The 25,779-nt window shown below is 55.9% G+C and overlaps 3 protein-coding genes across 5 annotated transcripts; 2 read left to right on the top strand and 1 right to left on the bottom strand.

Annotated features, from left to right (window-relative positions):
* Window positions 1-4,077: 4,077 nt before the first annotated feature.
* TEKT2 (tektin 2) lies at window positions 4,078-8,443 on the top strand. Of its 3 annotated transcripts, XM_081086301.1 has the most exons (11): window positions 4,078-4,125; window positions 4,257-4,363; window positions 5,263-5,478; window positions 5,559-5,684; window positions 5,883-6,088; window positions 6,598-6,741; window positions 6,823-6,937; window positions 7,365-7,472; window positions 7,605-7,748; window positions 7,911-7,990; window positions 8,131-8,443. In XM_081086301.1, the coding sequence occupies exons 3-11, from the start codon at window positions 5,323-5,325 to the stop codon at window positions 8,342-8,344; spliced, it is 1,293 nt and encodes a 430-aa protein (XP_080942427.1). In that variant the 5' UTR covers window positions 4,078-4,125; window positions 4,257-4,363; window positions 5,263-5,322; the 3' UTR covers window positions 8,345-8,443. The 3 variants fall into 3 exon arrangements, with proteins under 3 accessions (XP_080942427.1, XP_080942425.1, XP_080942426.1); XM_081086299.1 differs by lacking the exons at window positions 4,078-4,125; window positions 4,257-4,363 and adding an exon at window positions 4,410-4,463; XM_081086300.1 differs by lacking the exons at window positions 4,078-4,125; window positions 4,257-4,363 and adding an exon at window positions 4,455-4,563.
* A 658-nt stretch (window positions 8,444-9,101) lies between these two features.
* ADPRS (ADP-ribosylserine hydrolase) lies at window positions 9,102-15,157 on the top strand. The gene is made up of 6 exons (XM_081087319.1): window positions 9,102-9,349; window positions 12,079-12,175; window positions 12,430-12,637; window positions 12,742-12,926; window positions 13,644-13,744; window positions 14,337-15,157. Exons 1-6 carry the CDS (start codon window positions 9,136-9,138, stop codon window positions 14,627-14,629), a joined length of 1,098 nt encoding a protein of 365 aa, XP_080943445.1. The 5' UTR covers window positions 9,102-9,135; the 3' UTR covers window positions 14,630-15,157.
* A 1,260-nt stretch (window positions 15,158-16,417) lies between these two features.
* Window positions 16,418-20,504, bottom strand: COL8A2 (collagen type VIII alpha 2 chain). The gene has a single exon (XM_081087387.1). It carries the CDS (start codon window positions 20,500-20,502, stop codon window positions 18,586-18,588), a length of 1,917 nt encoding a protein of 638 aa, XP_080943513.1. The 5' UTR covers window positions 20,503-20,504; the 3' UTR covers window positions 16,418-18,585.
* Window positions 20,505-25,779: the final 5,275 nt, after the last annotated feature.

Genomic DNA, 25,779 nt, shown 5'->3' with positions numbered 1-25,779 from the left:
GATACTTAAACTTCCGAGGAAAACACACAAAATAGGTGCAAATATACACCTCCAGGAAAGGTTCTCTTCAGTAAGTACCTTAACAAGATATTATTTTTCATATTAGAATAAAATCAGCTGACCAAGTTTTAAGTAACGTGCTTTTTAAAATAGTTTATTGATTTTTATTGATTTTTTAATGATTTCTTTTTTTAAAAAAAGTTTTAATATGTTTTTATTGATTTCAGAGAGGGAGAGAGAAAGATAGAAACATCAATGATGAGAGAGAATCATTGATTGGCTGCCTCCTACATGCTCCCTACTGGGGACCAAACCCAAAACCCTGGCAAGTGCCCTGGACCAGAATCGAACCTGGGACCTTTCAGGCATCCGGCCAATACTCTATCCACCGAGCCAAACCAGGTAGGGCTAGTTTATTGATTTTTAGAGATACAGGAAGGGAGGGGGGAGGGAGAGAGAGAGAGAGAGGAAAAAACATCAATGTGAACCTCAGTTGGCTGCCTTCTGCATGCTCACTACCAGGGATCTAGCCAAAAACCCAGGCATGTGCCCTGACTGGGAATCGAACTTTTTGGTACACAGGACAACACCCAACCAACTGAGCACACCAGCCAGGGCTAAACATTGTTCTAATTTGATAAAAGTTGTATTCTGATTATTTTAATCAGTGGAATTTGCTATATTAGGTAATATATGACATTTACCTGGAGAAAATTGAGAACAACAGAGAAGATACATACCATAAGACAGCACAGACTTTGAGAGAACATGACTTTCAACAAAGGCATTTCATGTCTTCTTTGGCTAAATCTAAATCACTTTTAAAAATTTTAAGTTCACATTTTTGTTTCACTTTTTTTTCCATTTTAAATTTTTTCCTGCTTCTTTGTTTATATCTCTAAGATCCTTTTTTAGTCCATGAGGATGCTGAATGAATACTCAGGTACTTCAAATATGAAGAGGGGGAACAGCCAACTGAAGGATATTGCAACTCCTTCCTTAAATATTCATATAAGATATGACTGCTTTAACTAAGAGCACCACTCCCAGGGTACTGCATATATTAAACAGAGAGATGATGTATATTTCTGCTACAAACTGACAGTAACTCACTCCTTGAAGATATATATATATATATACATACTAGGGGCCCGGTGCACGAAATTCGTGCACTGGGTGTGTGTGTGGGGGGGAGTGTCCCTCAGCCCAGCCTGCCCCCTCTCACATACTGGGAGCCCTCAGGCATTGACCCCCATCACCCTCCGATCGCCTGATCGGCCCCTTGCCCAGGCCTGACGCCTCCGCTAGAGGTGTCAGGCTTGGACAGGGAACCCCCATCTCCCCCCGATCACTGGCTCTGACCCCCACCCAGGCCTGAGGCCTCTGGCCCAGGAATCATGCCTGGGCAGGGGACCCCCATCTCCCTCTGATCGCTTGCTCCACCCCCTGCCCAAGCCTGACGCCTCTGACCCAGGCTTCAGGCCTGGGCAAAGGGACCATCATATCCCCCCAATCCCCGGCTCTGCCCCCCAGCTCCCTGCGGTTGCAGGCTCTGCCCCTGCCCAGGCCTAACGCCTCTGTCCTGGGCGTCTGGCCCGGGCAGCGGGGACCCGCAGCTGCAGCGGCCCCACGATCGTGGGCTCCGCTTTAGGCCCAGGCAAGGGACCCCTAGCTCCTGGGACTGCCAGCTTCAACCATGCCCAGCTCCCATTGCTGGCTCCACCCCTACTTCCTGCTATCACTGGCCAGGGCAGCAAAGGCGCCTGATTCTCCGATCATGGCTGGGAGGCAGGGCAAAGGTGGCCTTGGCTCTTAGCTCCCCCCTGGGTTTCCGATCACTGTCAGTGGCAGGGGGCTTCTTCCTGCTTTCCCTTTCGCCTCCCTGCATTGTGCCTACATATGCAAATTAACCGCCATCTTGTTGGCAGTTAACTGCCAATCTTAGTTGGCAGTTAATTTGCATATAGCCCTGATTAGCCAATGAAAACGGTAGCGCCATACGCCAATTACCATTTTTCTCTTTTATTAGTGTAGATATATATATTTTAATATACATGTTTTGGGTTTTTTTTCAGAGAACAAGGGAGAGGGAGAAAGATAGAAACATCAAAGATGAGAGAGAATCATTGATTGGCTGCCTCCTGCACACCCCCTACTGGGAATTGAGCCCACAGCCTAGGCATGTGGCCTGACTGGGAATCAAACCATGATCTTGGTTCCTGGGTTGACTCTCAACCACTGAGCCACAATGGCTGGGCTATGGGGCTCCTTTTATGAGTCCACATTTGACCAGATGTCATCATGATCACAAAACACTGAGCTAAAACTGCCCACAAATTGTTAAAAATAAATTTCCTATTCCAGTTCAATAAATACACACGTCCACCAATAAGAACCAAAAAATCCCCAACTGGAAGGGATTGGGATAATTTGTAGGTTGTCTAATTCTAATGTTGACCTTCCTTCCCTCTGTTCTCAGCTACCAATTTGGCCATTTGCCCAGCTATGAGACCCCTTTCTTCCCAATGGTAGATGTCATCTTTTCTAAATTTCCTTTTAGCAGAAAAATAGTGGAAACTTGAAACTGATATCAACTGGAGTGTTTGAAGGGCCTCGGGGGTTTCATCCTAATCCACTATAGCAAAATATACCTTCCTAGTGAATGCACTGGAGTGCGGCCAGGTATATGCCGAGATCTAAACTTCTTCAGCAGCATGTTTGCATATTATACATGTTCTAACCTTCTGGACAGCAGCAAACATTACAATAATAGTTTCTTGCAAAATAATAGAACACAGCTTTACTCATTTTTATCACTCTGTTTCTCTTGCTCCAATTCATCAGCCGCCTGAACTTTTCTGCTAATATCTTCTTCCCTTGGCCAGGATGTGTGGAACCTCGTGAGTCATGAACACCAAGGGCATCACCAGCCAGAGACATACACCAAAGCCATCACCGTTCTGCCATAGTTGTTTCCTTCTTTCTGTTATGTTTCAAACCATATAAGCCAAAACTTGATCATTTCTTCCAGCAAATAATCTCCAAGATGGTAGGTTGTTTTTTCTTTCTTGTCTTTAATCCTAGTAAAAAAGCTATATCACAAATTCCCATGTATGTCTGGTTTATGAGCCATATATTAGAATTTCTAAAATATCCTATGGGGGAGAAAATATTCTGTGGTGAAAGAGGTTGGAAAATGTTCTAGCCTTAGTCTTTCTGCAGACTCGCATTTCTGGACAGCACCTGGATTTACCACAAGCATCTCAAACTTCCCAAAAGCCAGCTTTCTCCTCCCCTTGGCGACCAAGCCCTCCTCCTTTTGCGGAAGGCTAACACAATCCCACCAATCACTGAGGTCTTAAAACTGAGGACTCTTCTTGGACTCCTCTCTTTCCCTCATCCATCAAACCTGAACTTGGCCTCTGAGACAGACTCTCCACTTAGCTATGTGACCTTGGGAACGTTCCTCACTTCTCGATGCCTCAATTTTCCTGCCTGTAAGACGGACAAGGTAACAGCACGCCTTTCCTAAGGCTGTTCTGCACAGCCCCCAGAGGAGGACCAAGGATGGAAATCTCATCCCGGCCTTCCTCTCGATTTCCCGCGCCACCACTAGAGGCAGTGTGGAGTCGTAACGCAGAGGACATGGACCTGGGAACCAGGCTCACCGCGCTGACATCCCTGCCTTTTAGCAAGGCCAGTCTTTTCAGACACCTGTGGAAATGGAGATAACGCTTACCTCATGTAATAGTTATGAACATTAAACGTTAACATTTCCCAAGCCCTAGAACAATACTGGCACGGTTGAATTATTTTCCTTCTCTTTTTTAAATGGTCGGATTTTGAACATTGCTTCTAATATTCCAGGCATGTGCCCTCTCCAAATACGATTACCACTCCCTCTACCCTTTAACACAGTTCCTCATGTTGTGGTGACCCCCAACCATAAAATTATTTTCGTTGCTACTTCATAACTGTAATTTTGCTACTGTTATGAATCGTAATGTAAATATCTGATATGCAGGATGTATTTTTCAGGGGTCGCGACCCACAGGTTGAGAACCGCTGCATGCCGTCAGGCAGAGGAATGAAAATGTTGGACAAGACAGGACCAAAGGAATGCGTGTAAATAAAGTCAAATATATTTACATTTCTGGAAGGATGGCTACTGGGGAATGCGCCTGAGCGGGATGTACGTATGTCTTATCATGTCGATGCATAACTTTGATCAAAATTAAAACGTTTAACTTGTAAAGGAAATGAACGCCATAGCCTGCTGCCCTGCTCCTTGCGCCCGCTCCTGCAGCCGCAGCCCGCCAGCCGCCTTGGGCCGCGTCGCCCCAGCCCCGCGGCGGTTGCCAAGGTAAACATGAGGGTGGCGGTTACCAGCGCGCTGACAGGCGGGTGCCTAGCAACCGGGGTGCGCAACAGAGGAGCTGGCGGAAGTCTGAGCTGGGAAGGAGGTGAGAGGCTAGGGGAGCTGGGGCGCTGTGAGGACTCACACCCAGGCTCAAGCTCCCTCCCTTCCTCCCTCCTCCTTCTTTCTCTGCGCCGCCGCCGGGGGTATTAATTTAAACCCAAAGGATTATCCTGGGGAAGGGAGTGGTGGGGTGCGCCTGGGAACTAGATAGAGCCCGGCTGCTCCTCCTCCAACAGGGGCCGAGGGAGGGAGTACGATGGTCAGGTGGGGAGGGGACCAGCGCATACCCAAAAAACAAAAACAACAACTCCCCTGTGCCAGCCCACATCCCTTGCAAAACTAGCCCGCCCTCTCTGGATGGTGAACAGGGCTGGTTTTCTTAGAACCTGTGCAGGGCCTGAGCACAGCTGGGGCGGAGGAAGAAAAGAAAGCGCCACGGGACTTGATTGCCGGAAGTAGGGGTGGAAACTGGATTAAGGACTATTATTCCTGCTAAACCCCACCCACCCACCAGCCCCACTAAGCACTTGGCAGCACACACACCCTCCAGGACCTGCAGGGTCCAGGAGTGTGTGTCTGTGGATGGATGGGTGGGAGAAAACTTAGTTAATACCTCAAAGTTGAGCAAATCGAGAGCTGCTCCCAAGCAGGCTTTCTGCAGCAAGGGTTTGGGAGCAAAATGGACAGGAGCAGGTCCTTTGGGGGGAGTTTTTTTATGTTATAGCAAAGGTGGAAATTTATTGAAGAACAAGTACAGACTCCCACGTGGGGAGGCGGAAAGAGTCCCTGGAGGGAGCTTTTGATCTAGGAGAGGACTGACTGAACCGTCTTGTCTCCTGCAGCCTTGCTTGTCCTCTCCAGCAGAGGTGGGTGTCTTGGAACAGGCCTAGGGGCTCAGCACCATGGCCACGCTGAGCGTCAAGCCCAGCCAACGCTTCCAGTTGCAGGACTGGCATACCAACAGCTACCTGCTGTCCACCAACGCTGAGCGGCAGCGAAATGCCTCACACCAGATCCGCCAGGAGGCCCGGATCCTCCGCAATGAGACCAACAACCAGGTTGGGAGCGGGAGCTCAGGTGGGCACAGGGATAGCCCCTGTCCCCAAACACCCTCTTTATCTGGCTCTGTCTCTTCCAGACCATTTGGGATGAACATGACAATAGGACTCGACTAGAAGAGAGAGTTGATACAGTCAACCGATGGAAGGAGATGCTGGACAAGTGTCTGACAGATTTAGATGCAGAGATCGACGCCCTGACACAGGCAGGGAGCTAGGGCAGGGTGCCAGGAGACCCTACCGCAAGGACCTCCCCTCCCTCCCCACTTGGAGGTCAGGGAACCCTTCATGGGGTATGGAGTGACCTGTCTACCTGAGTCACTCACTGGCCCCTCTATTAACGTGGGAGTGAGCGTGCTTCTTGGGGAATGGCCCAGCAGCCTCCTGTGCCTTCTCTGTTCCAGATGAAAGAGTCAGCAGAGAAAAACCTGCAGGCCAAGAACCTGCCCCTGGATGTGGCAATCCAGTGCCTGACCCTGCGGGACAGCCGGCGGGACGTTGACGTGGTGAGGGACCCTGTGGAGGAAGAGCTGCACAAAGAGGTGGAAGTCATTGATGCCACCAAAAAGGCCTTGCAACAGAAGATCGGCCAGACGTTTGAGAAGCTCTGGTAAGGGAGAGGCGTCATTCTCAGGCTCACCTGCTCTTGAAGGCTGTGTGTCCTAAGTAGAATATTTGTACTGTGGATGACGGGCAGCTGGCTCTCCGGCTGCCTCTGGTCCCTGCTGTGCCCATGGCCAACACCACTAACCGATGATACCACTTCTTCCTCTGCCCCCACACGGTCCCAGAAGACTGCTCTAGGGGGCCATTGTCGATTGATGGGGAGCATGGGAGATGGAGCCCATTGACCACCACCCTGAGTACCCTATTGTGTGTATGTGTGAGCCTTTGTGAGTGTAACTAATGCGTGTGCCCTTGTGGTTGTGTGTGAGCACGTGAGGGTCATAATTTTGTCTGTGAGGAGCTTATCCAACTATGCTAGGCTTTGTCTCAGCTGCAGGCAGCAGCTCCATTGTCACTCCAGCCTCCCATCCCTCGGGGGCCCTGGAGCACAATGGGTGCTAAGTCCTTGGGCCTTGGGGGGATGGAGCTTGAGCTAGTCTGTTCCTGCCCCAGCCTCCTGCAGGATATCCGGCAGCAGCTCAACTCTGACCATCGGGGCAAAATGGAGACATTGGACATTGACAGAGGTTGCCTCTCTCTCAACCTCAAGTCCCCAAACATCTCTCTGAAGATTAATCCCGCGCGTGTCCCCGATGGGTAAGAAGTGTTTCAGTCTCTCCTCCCCTCACCCCACAGTGGCCCTACTCTTATGACCCCCGTATCTCCTGCCACCTGCAGCTCCTCATCACTTCAAGAGTGGGATGAATTTAGTCGGTTCAACAAGAACCGGGCAGAGGCTGAGATGAAAGAAGCCACAGACCTAAGGGAGGCCATCGCCCTCACTATTGCTGAGGTAACTGACCACCCCCCGACCCTGCTCTTCCATGGCTAATGGATGGCCCAAGTAGGCACTCAAGTCTTTAGCTTTAAAAATTATATATATATATATATATATATTTAATTAATTTCAGAGAGGAAGGGAGAGGGAGAGAGAGATAGAAACATTAATGATGAGAGAGAATCATTGATTGGCTGCCTCCTGCACGCCCCCTACTGGGGATCGAGCCCACAACCCCGGCATGTGCCCTTGACCGGAATTGAACTCGGGACCCGTTAGTCCGCAGGCCGATGCTCTATCCACTGAGCCAAACCGGCTGGGGCAAGCCTTTAGCTTTTGTTCCCTGTTGGCCATTGGCATCCCAACCCTTCACTTGAGGAACATCCTTAAGATGGTCATGAACTTATACCCTGTCTTGCCCGGCCCACATCTTGTCCTTCAGACCAACAATGAACTTGAAGCCCAGAGGGTGGCAACGGAATTCGCCTTCAGAAAGCGGCTGCGGGAGATGGAGAAAATATACAGTGAGCTCAAGTGGCAAGAGAAGAATGTGAGCCTTCTCATTAGTCTCCTGGGCTTGGACTTCCTGCTGTGGGAGGAGGAGTCCAGTGTCGGTCCAGCAAGCCCTGGGTGCACCGTGGTGGGTCTAGCAACTGGAGACCACTCACTCTGTCCCCTGTAGACCTTGCAGGAGATCGCTGACCTGCAGGAGGACATCCGGCACCTGGAGGAAGATCTGCACAGGAAGTTCCTGAACCTGAAGCTATGCCATACTCGGCTCGAGTCCAGAACCTACAGGCCCAATGTGGAACTCTGCCGGGACCAGGTGGGAGGGTACCCCAGTGGGGCACTGCCCCCCCCCCCCTCCCGCTAAAGTCTCCTCAGGATCACTCACTCCCCAGCACATATTCCTGGTGGGGCAGGGGTGCCCAGGCCCATGGGCTAAAGGCCAGTATGGCTGATTCCCAATCCTCACCTCTGCTTCCAGGCACAGTATGGCCTCACCGACGAGGTTCACCAGTTAGAGGCAACCATTGCTGCCCTGAGGCAGAAGTTGGCACAAGCACAGTAGGTTTGGGGAGTGGACCGGAGGGGCAGGGAGACACCTCTCACCCATGGGGTCTCTTGCTGCCTGCTGGCTTCCCCGCTGGCTTCCTTCACCTTCTGCCACATGCAGGGGTGGTGGGTTGTTAATGCCTCCTCCCCAGGGATGCTCTGGACGCCCTGTACAAGCACCTGGCCCGGCTGCAGGCTGACATCGCCTGCAAGGCCAACTCCATGCTGTTGGACACCAAGTGCATGGACACTCGCCGGAAGCTGACGGTGCCAGCCGAGAAGTTTGTGCCCGAGGTGGACACCTTCAACCGCACCACAAACCGCATCCTGAGTCCACTCAAAAGCTGCCAGCTGCAGCTAGCCTAGCCTTGGAGGCTGAGGAGGGAGGGGGAGGTTAGGAGGGAAATGGAAGAGGAAGGGGGTGGAGAGAATGAATCTAATAAATGTTGGGTTTCTCAGTCTTCTAGAAGGTTTTCTGCTACCCCTGCATGCAGCCAGCGGAGAGTGAGAAGGCTCTTGGCCCTCCTGTGAATGGAGAGGCAAAAACGGGGACCATCATCCCCCAAGCTCCATGTTCCAAATCCGATTCCTTCTCCCTCTTTAGGGACCCCTCTCAGGGGTAGGCCAGCACCCCCTGGGCTCCAATGGCTCCAATGATTTCGAACCGGCCCAGCCCCAGCAGGACCCTTAGCTGCCCTCTTGTTGCCTAGGGAAGGCCCAGAGAAGGCTATGATCACAGTGGGAGTCGGGGACCAAGAACTGGAGAGCTGGGGTGACGGGGCAAAGAAAGAAGCTTCATAAAGGCAGGACCCGGGTGGCAGTGGCCTGAAGGGCAGGGCTACCGCGGTCCGATGGTCCCCTCCTGGACTCTCTAGTGGCCGTCCCGCCCGGCGTGACACCGGTTACAGATGGGGAGAACGAGGCCTAAAAGCAGAGGCCTGGTGGGCTCCAACCAGCGTTGCAGGCCCTAACCTGGTCCCACGCACGCGGAGCTGCACCTCCGGGCCGCTGGGTGGCGCTGTGGGTCTCAAGCGGCGCCGCGACTCAGGGCCACGAGGGGGCGCTGTGGGGCTGGGGCGCGAAGCAGCCGGGGGTGGGGGGAAGGGCGGGGAGGCGCGCGCGCGGGCTGCACCGGAAGTGGTGGCGGGCCCGTGCGGATGGCGGCGGCGGCGGCGATGGCTGCAGCGAGCTGCGGAGGGGCTGGGGCGGCCCGCTCCCTCTCCCGCTTCCGAGGTTGCCTGGCGGGCGCGCTGCTCGGGGACTGCGTGGGCGCCATCTACGAGGCGCAGGACACCGTCAGCCTGACGTCAGTGCTGCGTCACGTCCAGAGCCTGGAGCCCGACCCCGGCTCGGCGGGCAGCGCGCGGACAGGTGGGCGGGGCCGGGCGCTCCGGGGACTCGGGCGGCGGGGCTCCCGGAGGGACGCGGGGCGGTGGGAGCGCGGCCGGGAGAGGGCGTGTGGGGAGATGCGGCTCCGCAGGGCGGACCTGGGACTGGCACGGCCCGCGCGGGCACCTCGGGCTCAGCCTGGCTAAAGCTGAGCTCCGTCCGCACGCCTCTCGCCCGAACCTCTCCCGACTCGGGCGTGGCAGCACCGTCCTCCGCGGCGCGCCCGCCGGAACCCCGAGTCGCGCTGGTCCGGCACGGACACCCTCTCGATGTTTCCTGCCTCGACCCAGCTGTCTGAAACCAGTGCGCCCCAGTCCACTGTCCACACCGCGGCGAGTGCTCGTCCCAAAACGGAGACCTATGGCGGCCTCCTCGCAGGAAGCTCTGCAGTGGTTTTCTGTTGCCCGTAGGATAGAGCTCAATCCTCAGCGTGCCCGTCTGGTTTCATCTGACACCGCCGCACCTGCCTCCTGGGCTGCGCTCGTCGCACATCTGCCCCCTTTAGCCCGGTCTGTGCTGCGCTCCTCGCACATCTGCCCCCTTTAGCCCGGTCTGTGCTGTGCTCCTCGCACATCTGCCCCCTTTAGCCCGGTCTGTGCCGGCCTCGCACATCTGCCCCCTTTAGCCCTGGTCTGTGCTGGCCTCGCACATCTGCCCCCTTTAGCCCTGGTCTGTGCTGGCCTCGCACATCTGCCCCCTTTAGCCCTGGTCTGTGCCGGCCTCGCACATCTGCCCCCTTTAGCCCTGGTCTGTGCCGGCCTCGCACATCTGCCCCCTTTAGCCCTGGTCTGTGCCGGCCTCGCACATCTGCCCCCTTTAGCCCGGTCTGTGCTGCGCTCCTCGCACATCTGCCCCCTTTAGCCCGGTCTGTGCTGCGCTCCTCGCACATCTGCCCCCTTTAGCCCGGTCTGTGCCGGCGGCGCACATCTGCCCCCTTTAGCCCGGTCTGTGCCGGCCTCGCACATCTGCCCCCTTTAGCCCGGTCTGTGCCGGCAGCGCCCCTCGCTTCTAGTCCAGGCGCCCCCGCGGCCCAGCCTCCCGCCCCCTGTGCAGTCAGCTCCTCACCCAGCTCTCAGCTCAGGATCATGGCTGAGGTCAAGCAGTGGGTGATTCTTCCTGGAGAACATGCAGTACAGCAAGGAAAGGGGCTAGAGAAGCAGTTTGATGGGAGAAGTAGGGGGCATGTGTATCAACAAAACCTGAGAACATTTCAAGGTGAAGATGCTGGTCACAGAGACGGAAGGCGAGGGAAGTCTGGATTTAGAAAAGCATTTTCAGTAGAAGGTTGAAGCCTGGAAGTTAGATTCCAGTGGGTTTAGGAGGAAATGGAAAATGAGAAAATAGAGTAATTTGCTACAAAGGGAAGGAGAGAGATGAGGTGAAGACAAGATGTAGGGACCGTTTTTTTGTTTTGTTTTTATATCTTTTTATTGATTTCAGAGAGGAAGGGAAGAGGGAGAGAGAGAAACATTAATGATGAGAGAATCATTGATCGGCTGCCTCCTGCACGCCCCATCCTGGGGATTGAGCCCTCAACCCCAGGCATGTGCCCTGACTGGGAATCGAACCTCGACCTCCTGGTTCTTAGGTTGATGCTCAACCATTGAGCCACGCCAGCCGGGCTGTAACCAATTCTTCAAATGAAACCAAGTCCCTAGCCCTAGCCCCTTTTTGGCCTATTTGCTAAGTCACCACATAAACAATGGTGCTGTGTTGAAAATGCCAGAGCAGGACTCCTGGGCACCCAGAGGAGGGAGGGAGGGAGGGTGGGAGGAGGGAGGGGAGCAGTCCCAGCCGGGATGGATTTGACCCAGGCTCCAAGACTGATCCTGGGAACATGTAGGGGAATGGTGGGACAAGATGAGTGAGGAGGGAGGGCTTTGAATGCCACAGCAGTGACTTTGGGCCTCATCCTGAAGGCAACCAATAGCCATTTTGAGCAGGAGAGTGAGATAAGGAAAGTGACAGTCTAGTGTTAGGAAGAAGTATCTGGCTGCACATGTAGGATGGGTTGCAGGGTGGGAAATGTGCAGGAAATGTGAGAGGCCCAAGCAGGTCGTATTAAGACTAGAGCTGCAGGCCAGGGCCTGCAGCCCAGTGTCAGTCGGATACACCAAGGTTGCAGTTCGATCCCCGGTCAGGGCACATACAAGAATCAACCAGTGGATGCATCAATAAGTGGAACAACAAATTGCTCTCTCTCAAATCAATAGAAATAAATTAATAGGGGGGAAAAAGAGTATTGCTGCCCTAGCCAGTTTGACTCAGTGGATAGAGTGTCCGCCTGTGGACTGGAAGGTCCAGGTTCGATTCTGGTCAAGGGCACATGCCCGGGTTGCGGGCTCAATCCCCAGTGAGGGGCGGGAAGGAGGCAGCCAGTCAATGATTCTCTCTCATCATTGATGTTTCTCTCCCTCTCCCTCTCTGAAATCAATAAAAACATATTAAATAATTTTTTTTAAAAAAAAAGAGTAGGCTGCAGTGATGGCAGCCAGAAGGGGGTGGAAGGATTTCCTTCAGAAAAGAGCAGGACATGGTCACTGTCTCAGAACAAAGAATTGCTGAAAACCCCATGACCTGGAGCCCAGGAAGCTGGGTGGAGGGAGCGGCTGACTTGAGCATCTGGAAGTGGTGCATGAAGGGAACGAGCAGAGGCCAAAGCTGCCGCCCTTGAGCTCTGCAGCCCTCCCTCCCCCCACCTGTCCCCGCAGAAGCTTTGTACTACACAGATGACACCGCCATGTCCAGGGCCCTCGTGCAGTCGCTGCTGTCCAAGGAGGCTTTCGACGAGGTAGACATGGCTCACAGGTGAGCGGAATGGTCCTGGGGTGAGGCGAACCAGGGGGGCCGAGTTACTGCACCCCTGGACCAGAGCAGTGAAGCCACGCATGCTGGGACCCCCACCCTCAGCAGGGCCACTGCAGCTTCGGGAGCCAGACATGTCCTCACCGCTGCTGCAGGCTCCCCGGTCCAGGGTTTCCTCAGCTCCCAACCAGCCGGGTTTCTCTCCCAACCCTGACAGGCACCTGTGAAGCCTCATCCCGTGTCCCTTCCATTCCTAGATTTGCTCAGGAGTACAAAAAAGACCCTGACCGGGGTTACGGAGCTGGAGTGATCACCGTCTTCAAGAAGCTCCTGAGCCCCAAGTGCCGTGACGTCTATGAGCCTGCTCGGGCCCAGTTCAACGGGAAGGGCTCCTATGGCAACGGGGGCGCCATGCGGGTGGCTGGCATCTCCCTGGCCTATAGCAGCGTCCAGGATGTGCAGAAGGTAGCCTGGGCAGTGGGCTTCTGGGCTGTCCCCTCTCTCCCCCACCCCCCCTCTTCTCTGGGTTCTGTGACAGCAGGTCTTAGCCTCCACTGCCCTTGCCCTAGTTCGCCCGGCTCTCGGCCCAGCTGACACACGCCTCCTCCCTGGGCTACAACGGTGCCATCCTGCAGGCCCTGGCTGTGCATCTGGCTTTGCAGGGGGAGTCGTCCAGTGAGCACTTTCTCAAGCAACTCCTGGGCCACATGGAAGAGCTGGAGAGTGATGCCCAGTCCGTCTCGGATGCCAGGGAGTGAGTATGTGGCATGGAGGCGGCTGGAGGTGTGTCTGTGAGTGTGCATGCCTGCGGGGTGGGTTCCTCTGGTGTTGCCACAGCTGAGCCCTTCCTTCTGTAACTGCAGACCCGAGGGAGGGGTGGGAGAGTCCTTTGGCTGGAGCTGGGCTTCAAGCAAGGCTCAGGGTCACACCCAGCCCCCTCCCACTTGTGAGGACACCTGGGCCTGGGTGTCAGCCTGACCATGTCCAGCCTCCCCCTCCCTCACAACCCTCCCCCTCCCTCACAACCCTCCCCTTCCCTCACAACCCTCCCCTTCTCTCACAACCCTCCCCTTCCCTCACAACCCTCCCCTTCCCCCACAACCCTCCCCTTCCCCCACAACCCTCCCCTTCCCTCATAACCCTTCCCTTCCCTCACAACCCTCCCGCTCCCTCACAACCCTCCCCTTCCCTCACAACCCTCCCCTTCCCTCACAACCCTCCCGCTCCCTCACAACCCTCCCCTTCCCTCACAACCCTCCCCTTCTCTCACAACCCTCCCCTTCTCTCACAACCCTCCCCCTCCCTCACAACCCTCCCCCTCCCTCACAACCCTCCCCCTCCCTCACAACCCTCCCCTTCTCTCACAACCCTCCCCTTCCCTCATAACCCTTCCCTTCCCTCACAACCTTCCCCATGCCTTGCTCCAACCTCCCTGCAATCTTGCCCCCCCCCACCCCGCCTGGACCCACAGGTTGGGCATGGAGGAGCATCCGTACTCCAGCCGACTGAAGAAGATTGGAGAGCTTCTAGAGCAGGACGCGGTGACCAGAGAGGAGGTGGTGTCTGAGCTGGGTGGGTAGTCCCCACACCCACACCATCATCCTTAGAGATAGGCTTGGGCTCAGGATGGGAGGGGAGCAAGGAGTCAGACCTGCCATCACATTTTGCCCAGGGCTGCTGTGACAGCAGAGCCAGCTCTGCAGGGTGCTTGGCAGGTTTTGAGTGAGTTTAGTGCCTTCTTGCTCTGGGGCTGCAGCTCCTCCGTCCTCACAGATAAAGGTCCCCAGCAGTGGCAGTTCTTGCAGCCGCTGCTCCCAGCCATTGGTGCGTTAATAGCACGTTCACTGTGTTCTGGGCACTGTGCAGAGCGCGCTATCTGTTTGTCTCCTTTCACCCTCACGCGAGCCCTGTGCGAGTTCCCAACCGGATTCCCTCTGTAGGGGTCAAACCCGAGGTGCAGTAACCGTGGTCATTAGGGAACTTTCCCAGTCACCCAGCCAGGGGGTGGGGAGGAGGACTTGAGCCCAGGTAGTCTACCTGTAGAGCCTGTGACCTTAGTCACAGCCCAGCTTGTAGCTGAGAGTGTTGACTGTGGCAAGTGGCAGGAAACCTAGGGACAGGTGGGGAGCTGGGGTGTCAAATCCCCATAATCTGGTGTCCCCAGGGAACGGCATTGCCGCCTTGGAATCTGTGCCCACCGCCATCTACTGCTTCCTGCGCTGCATGGAGCCCGACCCCGAGATCCCTTCTACCTTCAATGGCCTCCAGAGGACTCTCATCTACTCCATCTCACTGGGTGGGGACACAGACACCATTGCCACCATGGCGGGGGCCATTGCTGGCGCCTACTATGGGATGGAACAGGTGACAGAAAGCTGGCAGCAGAGCTGTGAGGGCTATGAGGAGACCGACATCCTGGCCCGGAGCCTGCACCGGGTCTTCCAGAAGAGTCTGTGAGGGCCCCGCCATGTCCAGTGGGACCAGCGACAGCTCAGGCTGGAAACCCTGCGCTGCTTTGGGCTCTGCCCCCTGCCTCGGTCTTCCTGCAGCCTGGGCACAGGCGCTGCTGGGGCCGGAGTCACGGGGGAGGTCACTGGAACGGAGTGAGGGACTGGGGCCTCCCCGCGCTGGGTTTCTGGCTTGCTGCAGAGCCTTGGGCTCCCCTGGCTCCTCAGACACGAGGAAGCAGGGCAGGTTTATTGGCGGGTACGCGTGGCATTTTCCTTATTATCTAGGACATGGGATGGGGAGGAAATGGTCTGCAGTAGCATCCGTTCTCCTCGTTGGGATTTAGTCAATTTGCCAGTAAGCCTGTCTTTGACTGGGCAGGACTGAGAGCAGCAGGTTTCCATGGATCCAGGAGACAGGCAGTTGAATCTATCTGAGCTCCATACACACCTGGCCCTGGGCTGTCTCAGGCTTGTTAACAGCTTCCAGCGGAAGCCACAGAGCAATAAACAGTTTTCGGTAAATCCCACCAGTTTCCTCTGTTTCTCCTCTGCCCTGAATGCATTCTCCCCCCCCCCCCCTTGACCTTTAGTGTCTAGGGCCTCTCTGGGCCTGTGCTCTCCTAAGAGCTAGGACCCGAAAGGTGACGAGCGGCTGGGTTGTCAAGGCCAATTCCTGCAGTGTTGTTCACCCGGGACGGGCAGAGCAGTCATGGTTTGGTGCCATTTCCTGTTGGAGGTCGCTCAGAGTGACCCTGGCAGGGGCAGAAACAAGCCAGATTTTCTTGCTCTCGAAGCCTGGCTTCACAGTTTGCTCCCAGGTAGGCCCCAGCCCAGCCAGACCAAAAACTAGAGCCCTGGAGCGGGAAGCGGAGGGTACCTCCTATCACTGGACTGCCAGCCTGTGGGTGGGGAAGGTGCATCGTCCCAGGTGCTCTGGGTGGACTGAAAGCTGTGCCTCATTCTGCCTCCTGGGCCCCAGACACAGGCCTCGCCTGTTAGGAAGTTCTGCACACTCGCCACTTCAAAGAAAGGAATTGAGAGGGAGGAGACACCTCCATCAAACATCAGGGATGTTCTCTGAGCATCCTTCCAGCCTCGGGGGAGAGCCCGAGGTTTCAGGACTGCTGGGCGGGTCTGCTCTCAGCCAAGAGAGTGCTCTGCCAGGCTGGGCAAACCACAGGGCTTCGCAGGGCAGGCATTGGTCTCAGATATGCCATCCCAACCCCCACAGCTTGGGACAGATCCCTCGCTGCCAAGCATGGCGAGCTGTGGGACAGGTGCTCTGTGCCCAGGACAGCTCCACCGGCCCTGCTATGAGCACTGGGCCTGGCACGAGCCCCGCCCTCAAGAGCAAAGTTTCATGATTTCATTCATAATTTGTATCAGATGTTGAAACTTGGCCCTTGGGGTCCTGAGCCAGCTGTCATGCTCCACTACCCCTGAGAGCTTGCAGGAATGTTCCAGGGAAGCTCGACCCGTCTCCCCCAGCCCCAGCCACTGCTTACTTTGGTTTCTTAAAATGCTTCTTGGCGTTTACTTGTTGCACAACCTCGGCAGCTTAAGAGCGTGGAGCGTTTCTGATGTGGGGACAGAAGCCATGCTGGCAGCTCCCTGAGGCAGAGCAAGCTCCCTGGGTGCCCGGTGAAATCCAGTCTGAGACCCCTCTGCGTCAATGCCAGGCTCAGCACGTGCTGTTTTTACACAACAGGTTTTATTGAGGCTGTGTTGACACAGTCAATACCGTTGTTTTTCTTTTCAAAAAGAAGTCCCATTTTCTTCGATTCCCAAGTGCATTTTTTCTGAATCTTCTGTGACACAGGGCACTTAATAGGTATGTAGAGAACTAAGCTGCTTCTACCAGGTTAGAAATGAAATTACTAATGGAAAATACTTAACCTTAAAAAAAGTGAGGAATCAGAATATAAAAATGCACAAGGTAATGCAGTTTTCATTGTTAAAATCTGACATCGTTTATCAAAGCTAGCCGGTTAAGTTGACAGCACCTGGAACATAACACTTCGAAGCACCGGCCACCCCTTTCAAAGGCTTCAGGAGTGGCTTTTAGCAGGAACTCTTGTGAAACAGCCTTTTTGGCTCCCCCGCATCCTCCTTCGAGCCCTGGGTTCTCACTGGGAGCTGTGGAATTTCTGCCCATGGGAAGCCCCCCCCAACGGGTCAGATGGGGCTGTGACCCAGGAAGGGGCTGAGCAGAAGGCCCACCAGGTCCGGTTTGAGACGGCTCTCCTGGGTGTTGGGGAGTGAGAACCCCGCTGTGAGCCCCCGCCAAAACCTGTTCTTAAAGTGTCACTTGGGCAGGTTTGGTTTTCCTTTTTCCTTTTGAAAGTTAGCATGAGCAATCACAGGGTCGGCTTTGTTGGGAGACAGTGGAAGAGGACTGGTGAGGGGCCTGCGGGAGCCACAGCTCAGCGAGTCAAAAGTCAGCCGTCACCCTCACTGCACTGAACGTTCTCTACACGGGACGTTCTGGCCCCGCCAGGCCCAGCAGTGCAACCAGGTCACGATGACTGACCCAGGCTCACACTTGGGGGGGGGGGGGGCGGCTGGCTTGGGGAGGGCTGATGGAGAGGCCCCACGCCACCGGGAGAGTGGCTATCCCTGCATGGGCAAGCGTCCACCTTCCCTGCCCCAGCACGAATCCCAGCTTTACCCGCTCAGCTCAAACTAAGTGTTGAGGGGAGGGCCAGGATCCTGCCTGTTTCCTGCAGGGGAGCTCTGATTGGGGAAAACGGCAGAAACATCCAGAGCCAACTCATTCCAAAGGGGCCTGTTGGCACCCCTTTTCCCAGAGCCTCAGCCTCCTGGGCCCTAATCCTGCTTAGAACAGGAAATTGGAACCAGAGGTGGGAGGAGAGGAAGCCCCCCGCAGATTAACCCCTTTAGTGGACACACACATACATGTGGTTTTTATTAAGGAAACGCAGGCGGAGTCTTCATGCCTGAGCTTGTGTGCACCTTGTTCTGAGGGCTAAACGAGAGGCTATGCTTTGGGGTCACTTGGGTTGGGGGGGGGTGGTGGCAAGGATCCCTTACAATTTTGTGAGAAAATCAGCCCTCCCCCCAGGAGGTGAAAGGACTGTCTGTGCCCCTCCCTACGGGCCTGGGCACCGGCCCTCTCGCTGACCAGAGCCAGAGCTGGTGGGGGCAGCCCAGGAGATGGAAAGGCATGTGAAGGCTTGCCATCCTGTCCCAGCCCATGCCCCACCCCTCACAAACCACCATTTCCCATGGCTGCGGCTGGCACCATGAGGGGGGGATGGCCCTTCCCAGGAGCCTGCAGAAGGGGCCACACCTCTACATGCCTGATGCCACAGCATCAGCCCTGGGATTGCAGTCCTGGCAGGGGGTCCAATGGCCCCTCCTTCCCTTACCCCTGGAGGGAAACACACTCTCCAGGGGACCCACTGTCATATGCTGGAGGTCCCAGGGAGCTGGAAAAGCCCCAGCCAATAACAGAGGCCGTGCCCCTTTCCTTGAGCAGGTACCATCTGGGGGCCAGCAGGAAGGGCAGGGCTTGGGAATATGTCCCCCCCCCGAGGGGATGGATGGGGAGCTCAGTCCCCTCAGCTCTGATGCACAGAGAAGCAGCGTTTCACCACCCAGGAGAGCCCAGGACTCGGGGGGCAGGGTCTCCCACCGCTGGACCGTGTCCTGGGGCCCTGCCTGCAGGCCAGGCAGGGCAGGAATGGGGTCCCAACCCCGACACTGCACAGACACTGGGGGGAGAGGAGGAGCTCAGGCCAGCCTCTTCCAGAAACCACCTCAGCCTGCACGGAGGGAGAAACCAAGTCAGCCTCCTCCGGCCGAGGCCAAGGCCAAGGCATGGCCGCCTCTGTGCCCACCTCTGTTCAGCCTTTGGTTTTTTCTTTAAATGCAGGTTCTTTGTAACTGAGAAGTTCTCTCTACCACTAAAGAGGAGGAGGTCAGGGCAGTAGCGCCCGTGGGTTATGTGGGGCAGAGCAAGAACCCTGAAAAGGAGGAGTGGATGTACTCGGTGGAGTAGAGGCCATTGGCCTGGTCCGAGGGCATCTGCACCCACACCTGGTCGTTGGGCCGCAGCTGGAGCACAGCGCCGCCAGAGGCCTGGTCCAGGTAGCCTTTCTTGTACTCGTCGTAGGTGTAGGTGGCGGGCACGTTGTTCTTGTACAGGGCCACCCACACATTGGTGCCCTTGACGTGCACGTGGTAAGCAAAGTAGTAGACCCCACCCACAGGGCAGGTGAAGATGCCGGTAGCCGGGTTGTAGCCACTGTGGCCGTTGTAGAGAGTCCGGTCAAACTTAACAGGCATGCCGGAGGCAGGAAAGGGTGAGGTGAGCACCGCGGTGAAGGCAGGCGTGGCGTGGGCCGACAGCTCTCCCAGCCCAAACTGCGGCTTGCCGCCCTTGCCCAGCACGGCGCCCTCCACGCCACCATTGGGCAGGTGCAGGCCCGCGATGCCAGTCTCATCGAAGGCCCCCGGGGCGCCAGGGGGGCCAGGAGGCCCCGGAGGCCCAGGAGGGCCTGTGAGTCCTGGGGAACCTGGGACCCCAGGGGGGCCTGTTGGCCCAGCCACACCAGGCTCCCCGACTTTCCCCTCTCCAGGGGGCCCTGGCAGGCCTGGTTCACCCTTTAGGCCTGGCAGACCCTGTGGCCCGATAGGACCAGCTGGGCCCTGGAGTCCTGGTATTCCTGAGGGGCCTCTCAGGCCGGGCTGCCCAGGGAGCCCCAAGTCACCCTTCTGTCCCAGGGCTCCTGCCACCCCTGGTCCCCCAGGGCGACCTGTGAAACCCTGTTCGCCCTTGGGCCCAGTTGGTCCAGGGGGTCCATGGGCCCCTGGAAGCCCCCTCTCTCCTGGGAGCCCAGGTTTCCCAGCCAGCCCATTGGGCCCCTGGTCACCCCGAATGCCAGGCAATCCTGGGGGTCCTCCAGGCCCTACCTCCCCCTTAGGCCCAGGGAACCCACGTCTTCCAGGGAGCCCTGCAGACCCTGGAAGTCCAGGGGGCCCCCCAAGGCCTTGTGGGCCCTGTTCCCCTGGCTCCCCATCCTCACCTGGCTCACCCCTGTCCCCCAAGAGCCCTGGGACTCCAGCTTGGCCCTTGTCCCCCTTGGGGCCTGGCAATCCTGGCATCCCATAGCCAGTGGGGCCTATCAGACCAGGGGGACCCCGGGTCCCTGGTTCCCCTTTGGCCCCTGCTGGGCCCTGTGGCCCTGGCACCCCTGCTGACCCTGGAATCCCCATACCATCCATCCCAGGGGGCCCTTTTGGGCCCAATGCCCCTGGCTCCCCCCTGGGTCCTGGCACCCCGGGAGGACCAGACGCACCCTTATCTCCAGGGGCCCCAGGAAGCCCATCCAAACCTGGTTTGCCCAAGCCAGCTGGGCCAGGGAGGCCAGGGGGTCCAGGGGCACCCCCTTGCCCTGGGGCCCCAGGCAACCCTGGCTGACCCACCCCATTATCCCCCTTGAGACCTCGATCACCTGGGGGCCCAGGCTCCCCCTGGGGCCCTGGCTCCCCCCCAAATCCTGGGGGCCCTGGGACCCCCTGAGGGCCTGGTTTCCCAGGAACAGCAATGCCTGAGGGTCCAGGGAGGCCAGGGGGCCCTGGGGGGCCTCGGAGGCCCTGGTCCCCTCGTATCCCTGGCTCCCCCCGAAGCCCTGGCTGCCCTGGTGGCCCAGCCTTGCCCGGGAGCCCTGGGGGACCAGCCTTGCCCATCCGGGAGAAGCCTGGGGGGCCGGCAGGGCCAGGCTGCCCATGTAGCCCCGGCTTCCCAGTGCCTGGTTTGCCTGGGAAGCCAGGAGGACCAGGGGGCCCCCGAGGCCCGGGTTTCCCAGGGGGGCCAGGCTCTCCTTTCAGATCCATCGGCAGCAGCGGTAGAGGCATTTCTGAGAGAGAGAGGGGGGAGAGAGAGAGAGAGAGAGAGAGAGAGAGAGAGAGAGAGAGAGAGAGAGAAGGCGCAGTCAGGGGCCTGGTCAGTGGGACCGAGGACCCTTCTACCCACTCCCCCCACAGCAGCACGGGGTGCACTGGGAGAAGACAAGGATCTGTATCTGCTCGTGAAGACCACTCCCTGCTCTCCCCTTCCCTGCTCTGACAGAATATGGAGTTTCGGGGGGTCCATTGGCAATCTTGGGGGCGTCAGGGTTTCCTCACCCAGAGCTCCTAGCATCCAACCTACCCCGGGTGGCAGCCTCATTCTTGCATGCCCGGGAGTGGAATGGCCGCCAGGTGGCGCCAGCAGCCCTCCGTAGAGCCGGTCGGCGCAGCATCGCAGCCCACAATCCCCGCCCCGCCCCTACTCCGCTACAGACCCTCGCTGCCCGCCAGCATCTCCAGGCACTCGGGGGTGGGAGGCCCTGGGCCAGCATCAGAAAGAGTGGATGTGGGCTCTTAGGTGGTGATTGACGGGCTGTGACCTGGGGCGGGAGCGGGGCGGGCGTCGGTGCCTGAGAGGAGCCTGAGATGGAGGTCGGGAGGCAGGGGGCTGGGGGATCGCCGCTGTCCGAGGCCCTGGGCAGCGGGTGGGGAGGTACTCACCCAGGTACTGGCCCTTGCCCTCGCGGAAGGGCGGCCCCACGGGTCCTTTGTGCATGGGCTGCACGTACTGCACCGGCGCGTATCCCGCTGCCCCTCCGGCCCCGCCGCCGGTGGCCGCCGGGGGCCCGCACCCCAGCACCAGCAGGAGCAGCAGAGGCAGCGGCACCGTCGGGGGCGTCAGAGCCCACCGCATGGCGTCCGCGAGCGAGCTGCAGGGAGGAACGGAGGGGGACCATCAAGCCAACCCCTGGGTGGTTTGGCACCAGGCCCAGGGACTCACAAAAAGCTCAGAAGTTAGATATTCTTCACAAGCAGTTCTCCAAGTCTCAGAGTCTGCACGAGGCATCTCCTAAACCTTCTTAAGCCAGCCATGGTTCTCCATCCCCACTGACGTCTCGGGCCCCCTCCCCTGGACAACAGCCTGTCCCCACCAGTCACTCTGCAGCCAGACCCCTTCCAGGGCCACGTGCTGAGATGAGCTCTCCAGAGGTGGGAACTCAATCCCCCACTTTAAACAAGGTATTGCTCTTGTCATCTGCATTTTCCAGATCGCAAGGCCTCCTGCAAGCAGAACTGGGATTTGCCTTAGATCTGTCTGACTCCACAGAACCTTGGTGCCCATCTGGGCTCCCCCTCCCTCGGGATCAAGTCCATGTGCTTAGTATGGCGTTCAAGGCTTTTCCCCTCCCCAAGATGGGAATTTTTATTGATAAGCCAGGATTGCCTATTGAATACGTAATATAGTACAATTAACAATAACATAACATTCTAACATTTACACTTTTAACTTTCAGAATCACCCTGATCCATATACAAAGCTTTCGTTTCTGGGAAAATCATGTTTTATTTCAACAGTATTCTTCTCATAGGCAAAACAGTTTCTCAAAATAGGGGGTTTATGACTAACATTTCCTAAAGCTTCCTGTGTGAAATGGACACCACATCAGCTGCACCTACTAAAAACCCAAACCTTAAAAGGACCTGGTAGAACCACATCCTACTAAATTATCAAAGATCTACACAGACACGAACCCCCTACCACCGACTCAATGTACTGGGCAGAAGGACGATAATTGGTGGCCTAGTGTCAACACGAAATGGATATATATATATCCATTATATATATAATTTCAGAGAGGAAGGGAGTAGGAGAGGGAGCTAGAAACCTCAATGGTGAGAGAGAATCACTGATCAGCTACCTCCTGCACACCCCAAACTGGGGATGGAGTCCACAATCCTGGGCATGTGCCCTGACTGGGAATTGAACCTGTGACCTCCTGGTTCATAGGTTGATGCTCAACCACTGAGCCACATTGGCCAGGCAGACTTATTCTTAAATAGATAGCAACATATCCTATCTAATAAAGATGGAATATGCAAATTGACCATCACTTAGCAACAAAGATGGCAGCACCCACAGCCAATAAGAAGGGTATATGCAAATTAACATGACAAAGATGGCAGCTCCTGGCACCAGAGCAAAGGTGGGAGGCTGCTCTGGCCCCAGAGCGAAGGCAGGAGGCGGTGTCCAGAGTGAAGGCCTGGGTCCTGGGTGCTGGAGGGAAACCAGTGCTGGCAGCCAGAGGAAGGAAGCCTATTCTTGCACGAATCTTCGTGCATGGGACCTCTAGTCTTTATATATATAACCCTAATATGCAAATAGACTGAACGGGAGAACAACCGAACAACTAGTTGCTATGACTTGTGCTGACCACCAGGAGGCGTGCACAGACTATTGCGGGTGTCAGCCATGGCGGGATGATGGAGCAAGTGAGCAGGGGCACCAGACCAAGGTTGGGCGCTGGTCACTGTCATAGGGCGAGCCTCTGATGGTTACTGAAAATTCTTTGCTCCCATGTGCCGTGGTCCCACCAGGCGCTTGCACTTGCTGCTGGTGCCGGCCCCAATGGCTTCGAGCCGTCAGCAGGTGCGAGCAGGGCCAGTGCTGTCAGCACATGGGAGGAATGGCAGGAGCGGCGGGAGCGGGGCTGCTGAGGGGTGGCGGGGGGCGGGGCCGCAGTGGGAGGGACCAGGCGGGGGCATGGAGGATGGGCCAAGACCCGCCCCTGTGTCCACCGCAGCCTTGCAACCCATAGTTCCTTTCAAGGTGCATGAATTTGTGCACTGGGCCCCTAGTATTTCAATATCATCCCTACTATAGAGGTACACACAAACCAATGTACAAGTCCTTTAAGGGAGAAACTCAGAAACCATCTAGTTTTCCTGAGTTACAATAACTGAAATGAAAATGACCATATTTATGGAACCATGTAATGTGGCCATGTCTTTCGATGAGGCAGATGAAAATATAACTCACTGGCTAGAAATAGTTTTGAAATAAATCTACTCTCACTGATATATGCTTAATTAAAAATGTGTATTTATGGCTTAGTTTCCTCAAGAAAGTAGGATACAAAGGCCTTATAAATCTAACCTGTGCCTGTGTCTCCAACCCTGTCACCCACTGTGCCTTTCTCCACTTTTCCCACCCCCAGCCCTCTGCTCTAATAACACAGAACTCCTTGTGGCTCCCAGACACCAGGCAGCCTCACACCTCTAGGCCTTTGCACTTGCTGTTTCTCCACCTGCAATGTTCTTTCCCTCGCCTACTCCTCCTTCAAGGCTGGGGGCAGCTGTCAACCCTTCTTCCATAAAGTCAACCCCTCATTCCTTTATGTCCTGACCTAGCTCTGTCACAGCATTTAGCTCAGCTCCTGGGTGCAGAGAAACAAGGACTCTAGATTGGGACAGCCAGCCTGGTCCTCCTCTCACCAGCTGAGGGAGCTTAGCTAGAGCGTTCCATTCTGTAAACCCGTTTCCTTATCTGTAAAAAGGGATAATGTGTCCACACAAAATGCTGTATGTGAATGTTCATAGCAACATTATTCATAAAAGCCATAAGGTAGAAATAACACAGATGTGTCTTAACTGATGAATAGACAAAGTGTGGAACATCCATATGATGGAATATTATGCATCAATGAAAAGAAATGAAGTACTGAGAGAAACCAAGATGGCGGCATAGGTAAACACCGGAGATTGCTGCCTCGCACAACCACTTCAAAAATACAACTAAAAGATGGAACAGACATCACCCAGAACCACAGGAAGGCTGGCTGAGGGGAAATTCTACAACTAGAAGGAAAGAGAAAAGCATACTGAGACTCAGAGGAGGTGCAGTGCGGAAGTAAAATATTAAGGTACAGAGGCGCACGTAGAGCGGGCTGGTGGCTGAGGGCGCAGTTGTCGTTTTCAATCGGGAGGGAGTCTCAGGCTCTGAGCTCCAGTTCCGGGCGAGTCTCTGGAGACCCAGACTCAAACGGGAGAAGCGGGACTGTCTGGCAGCGGTCGGAACTCGAGGGCAGCTTTCTCTCCGAGGTACTTGCAGCAGTTGCTGGGACACTGAGAGGCAGAGCCTCTGGGGACGGGACTGAGAGCAGCCATAACTGCTGGCTCTGGCCCTCCCTGTAGATCCCCTGGGACCCGCCCTGCCCAAGCCTTGCACAGAAGCATTTGCGGGATAGCCTCAGGCAAAGGCTAGATTAGCACCTCCCTAGAGGACAGAAGTTCTCCCACTGCAGACACAGTTGATTCTCACAGCCAGTTGGCCTGGAGGTCAAATCCCCCCCAGTATTACCTACAACAATCAAGGCTTAACTACATCAAGACTGCGCACAAAGACCACAAGGGGGTGCACCAAGAAAGCATAAAAAATGTGGAGACAAAGAAACAGGACACAAATGACAGAAATGGAGGATATAGAGTTCAAAACCACACTTTTAAGGTCTCTCAAGAACTGTCTAGAAGCTGCCGATAAATTTAGTAAGGCCCTCGAAAAGACTGGTGAGACCGCCAATAAATATAGTGAGATCCTCAAGAAATCTAATGAGACCCTTGATGTGGTGATAAAGAACCAACTAGAAATTAAGCATACACTGACAGAGAGAAACCAAGATGGCGGCATAGGTTAACACCGGAGATTGCTGCCTCGAACAACCACTTCAAAAAACAACTAAACGACGGAACGGACATCATCCAGAACCACAGGAAGGCTGGCTGAGTGGAAATTCTACAACTAGGAGGAAAGAGAGTATCATACCCAGACTCAGAGGAGGCACAGTGCTGAAGTGAAATACTAAGGTGCGGAGTGCACGCAGAGCAGGCTGGAGGCGGAGGGCGTGGTTGTTGTTTTCAATCAGGAGGGAGTTTCAGACTCTGAGCTCCAGATCCCGGCGAGTCTCTAGGGACCCAGACTCAAACGGGAGAAGCGGGACTGTCTGGCTTCGGTCGGAACTCGAAGGCAGCTTTCTCTCTGAGGTTTGCAGCAGTTGCTGGGACTCTGTGAGGCAGAGCCCCTAGGGACGGAACTGAGAGCAGCCATAACTGCTCGCTCCGGCCCGCCCTGTAGATCCCCAGGGACCCGCCCCATCCAAGCCCTGTGCAGAGCCATTTGCCAGATAGCCTCAGGCAAACGCTAGATTAGCACCGCCCTAGAGATCCAGTACAGAAGCTCTCCCACTGCAGACACAGCGGACTCTCATAGCCAGTTAGCCTGGAGGTCAAATCACACCCAGTATTGCCGACAACAATCAAGGCTTAACTACAACAAGACTGCGCACAAAG

This window comes from Myotis nattereri (assembly GCF_964212035.1).
Source record: "Myotis nattereri genome assembly, chromosome: 3".
Taxonomy (NCBI): domain Eukaryota; kingdom Metazoa; phylum Chordata; class Mammalia; order Chiroptera; family Vespertilionidae; genus Myotis; species Myotis nattereri.
This window is presented reverse-complemented; position numbering and strand designations above follow the sequence as displayed.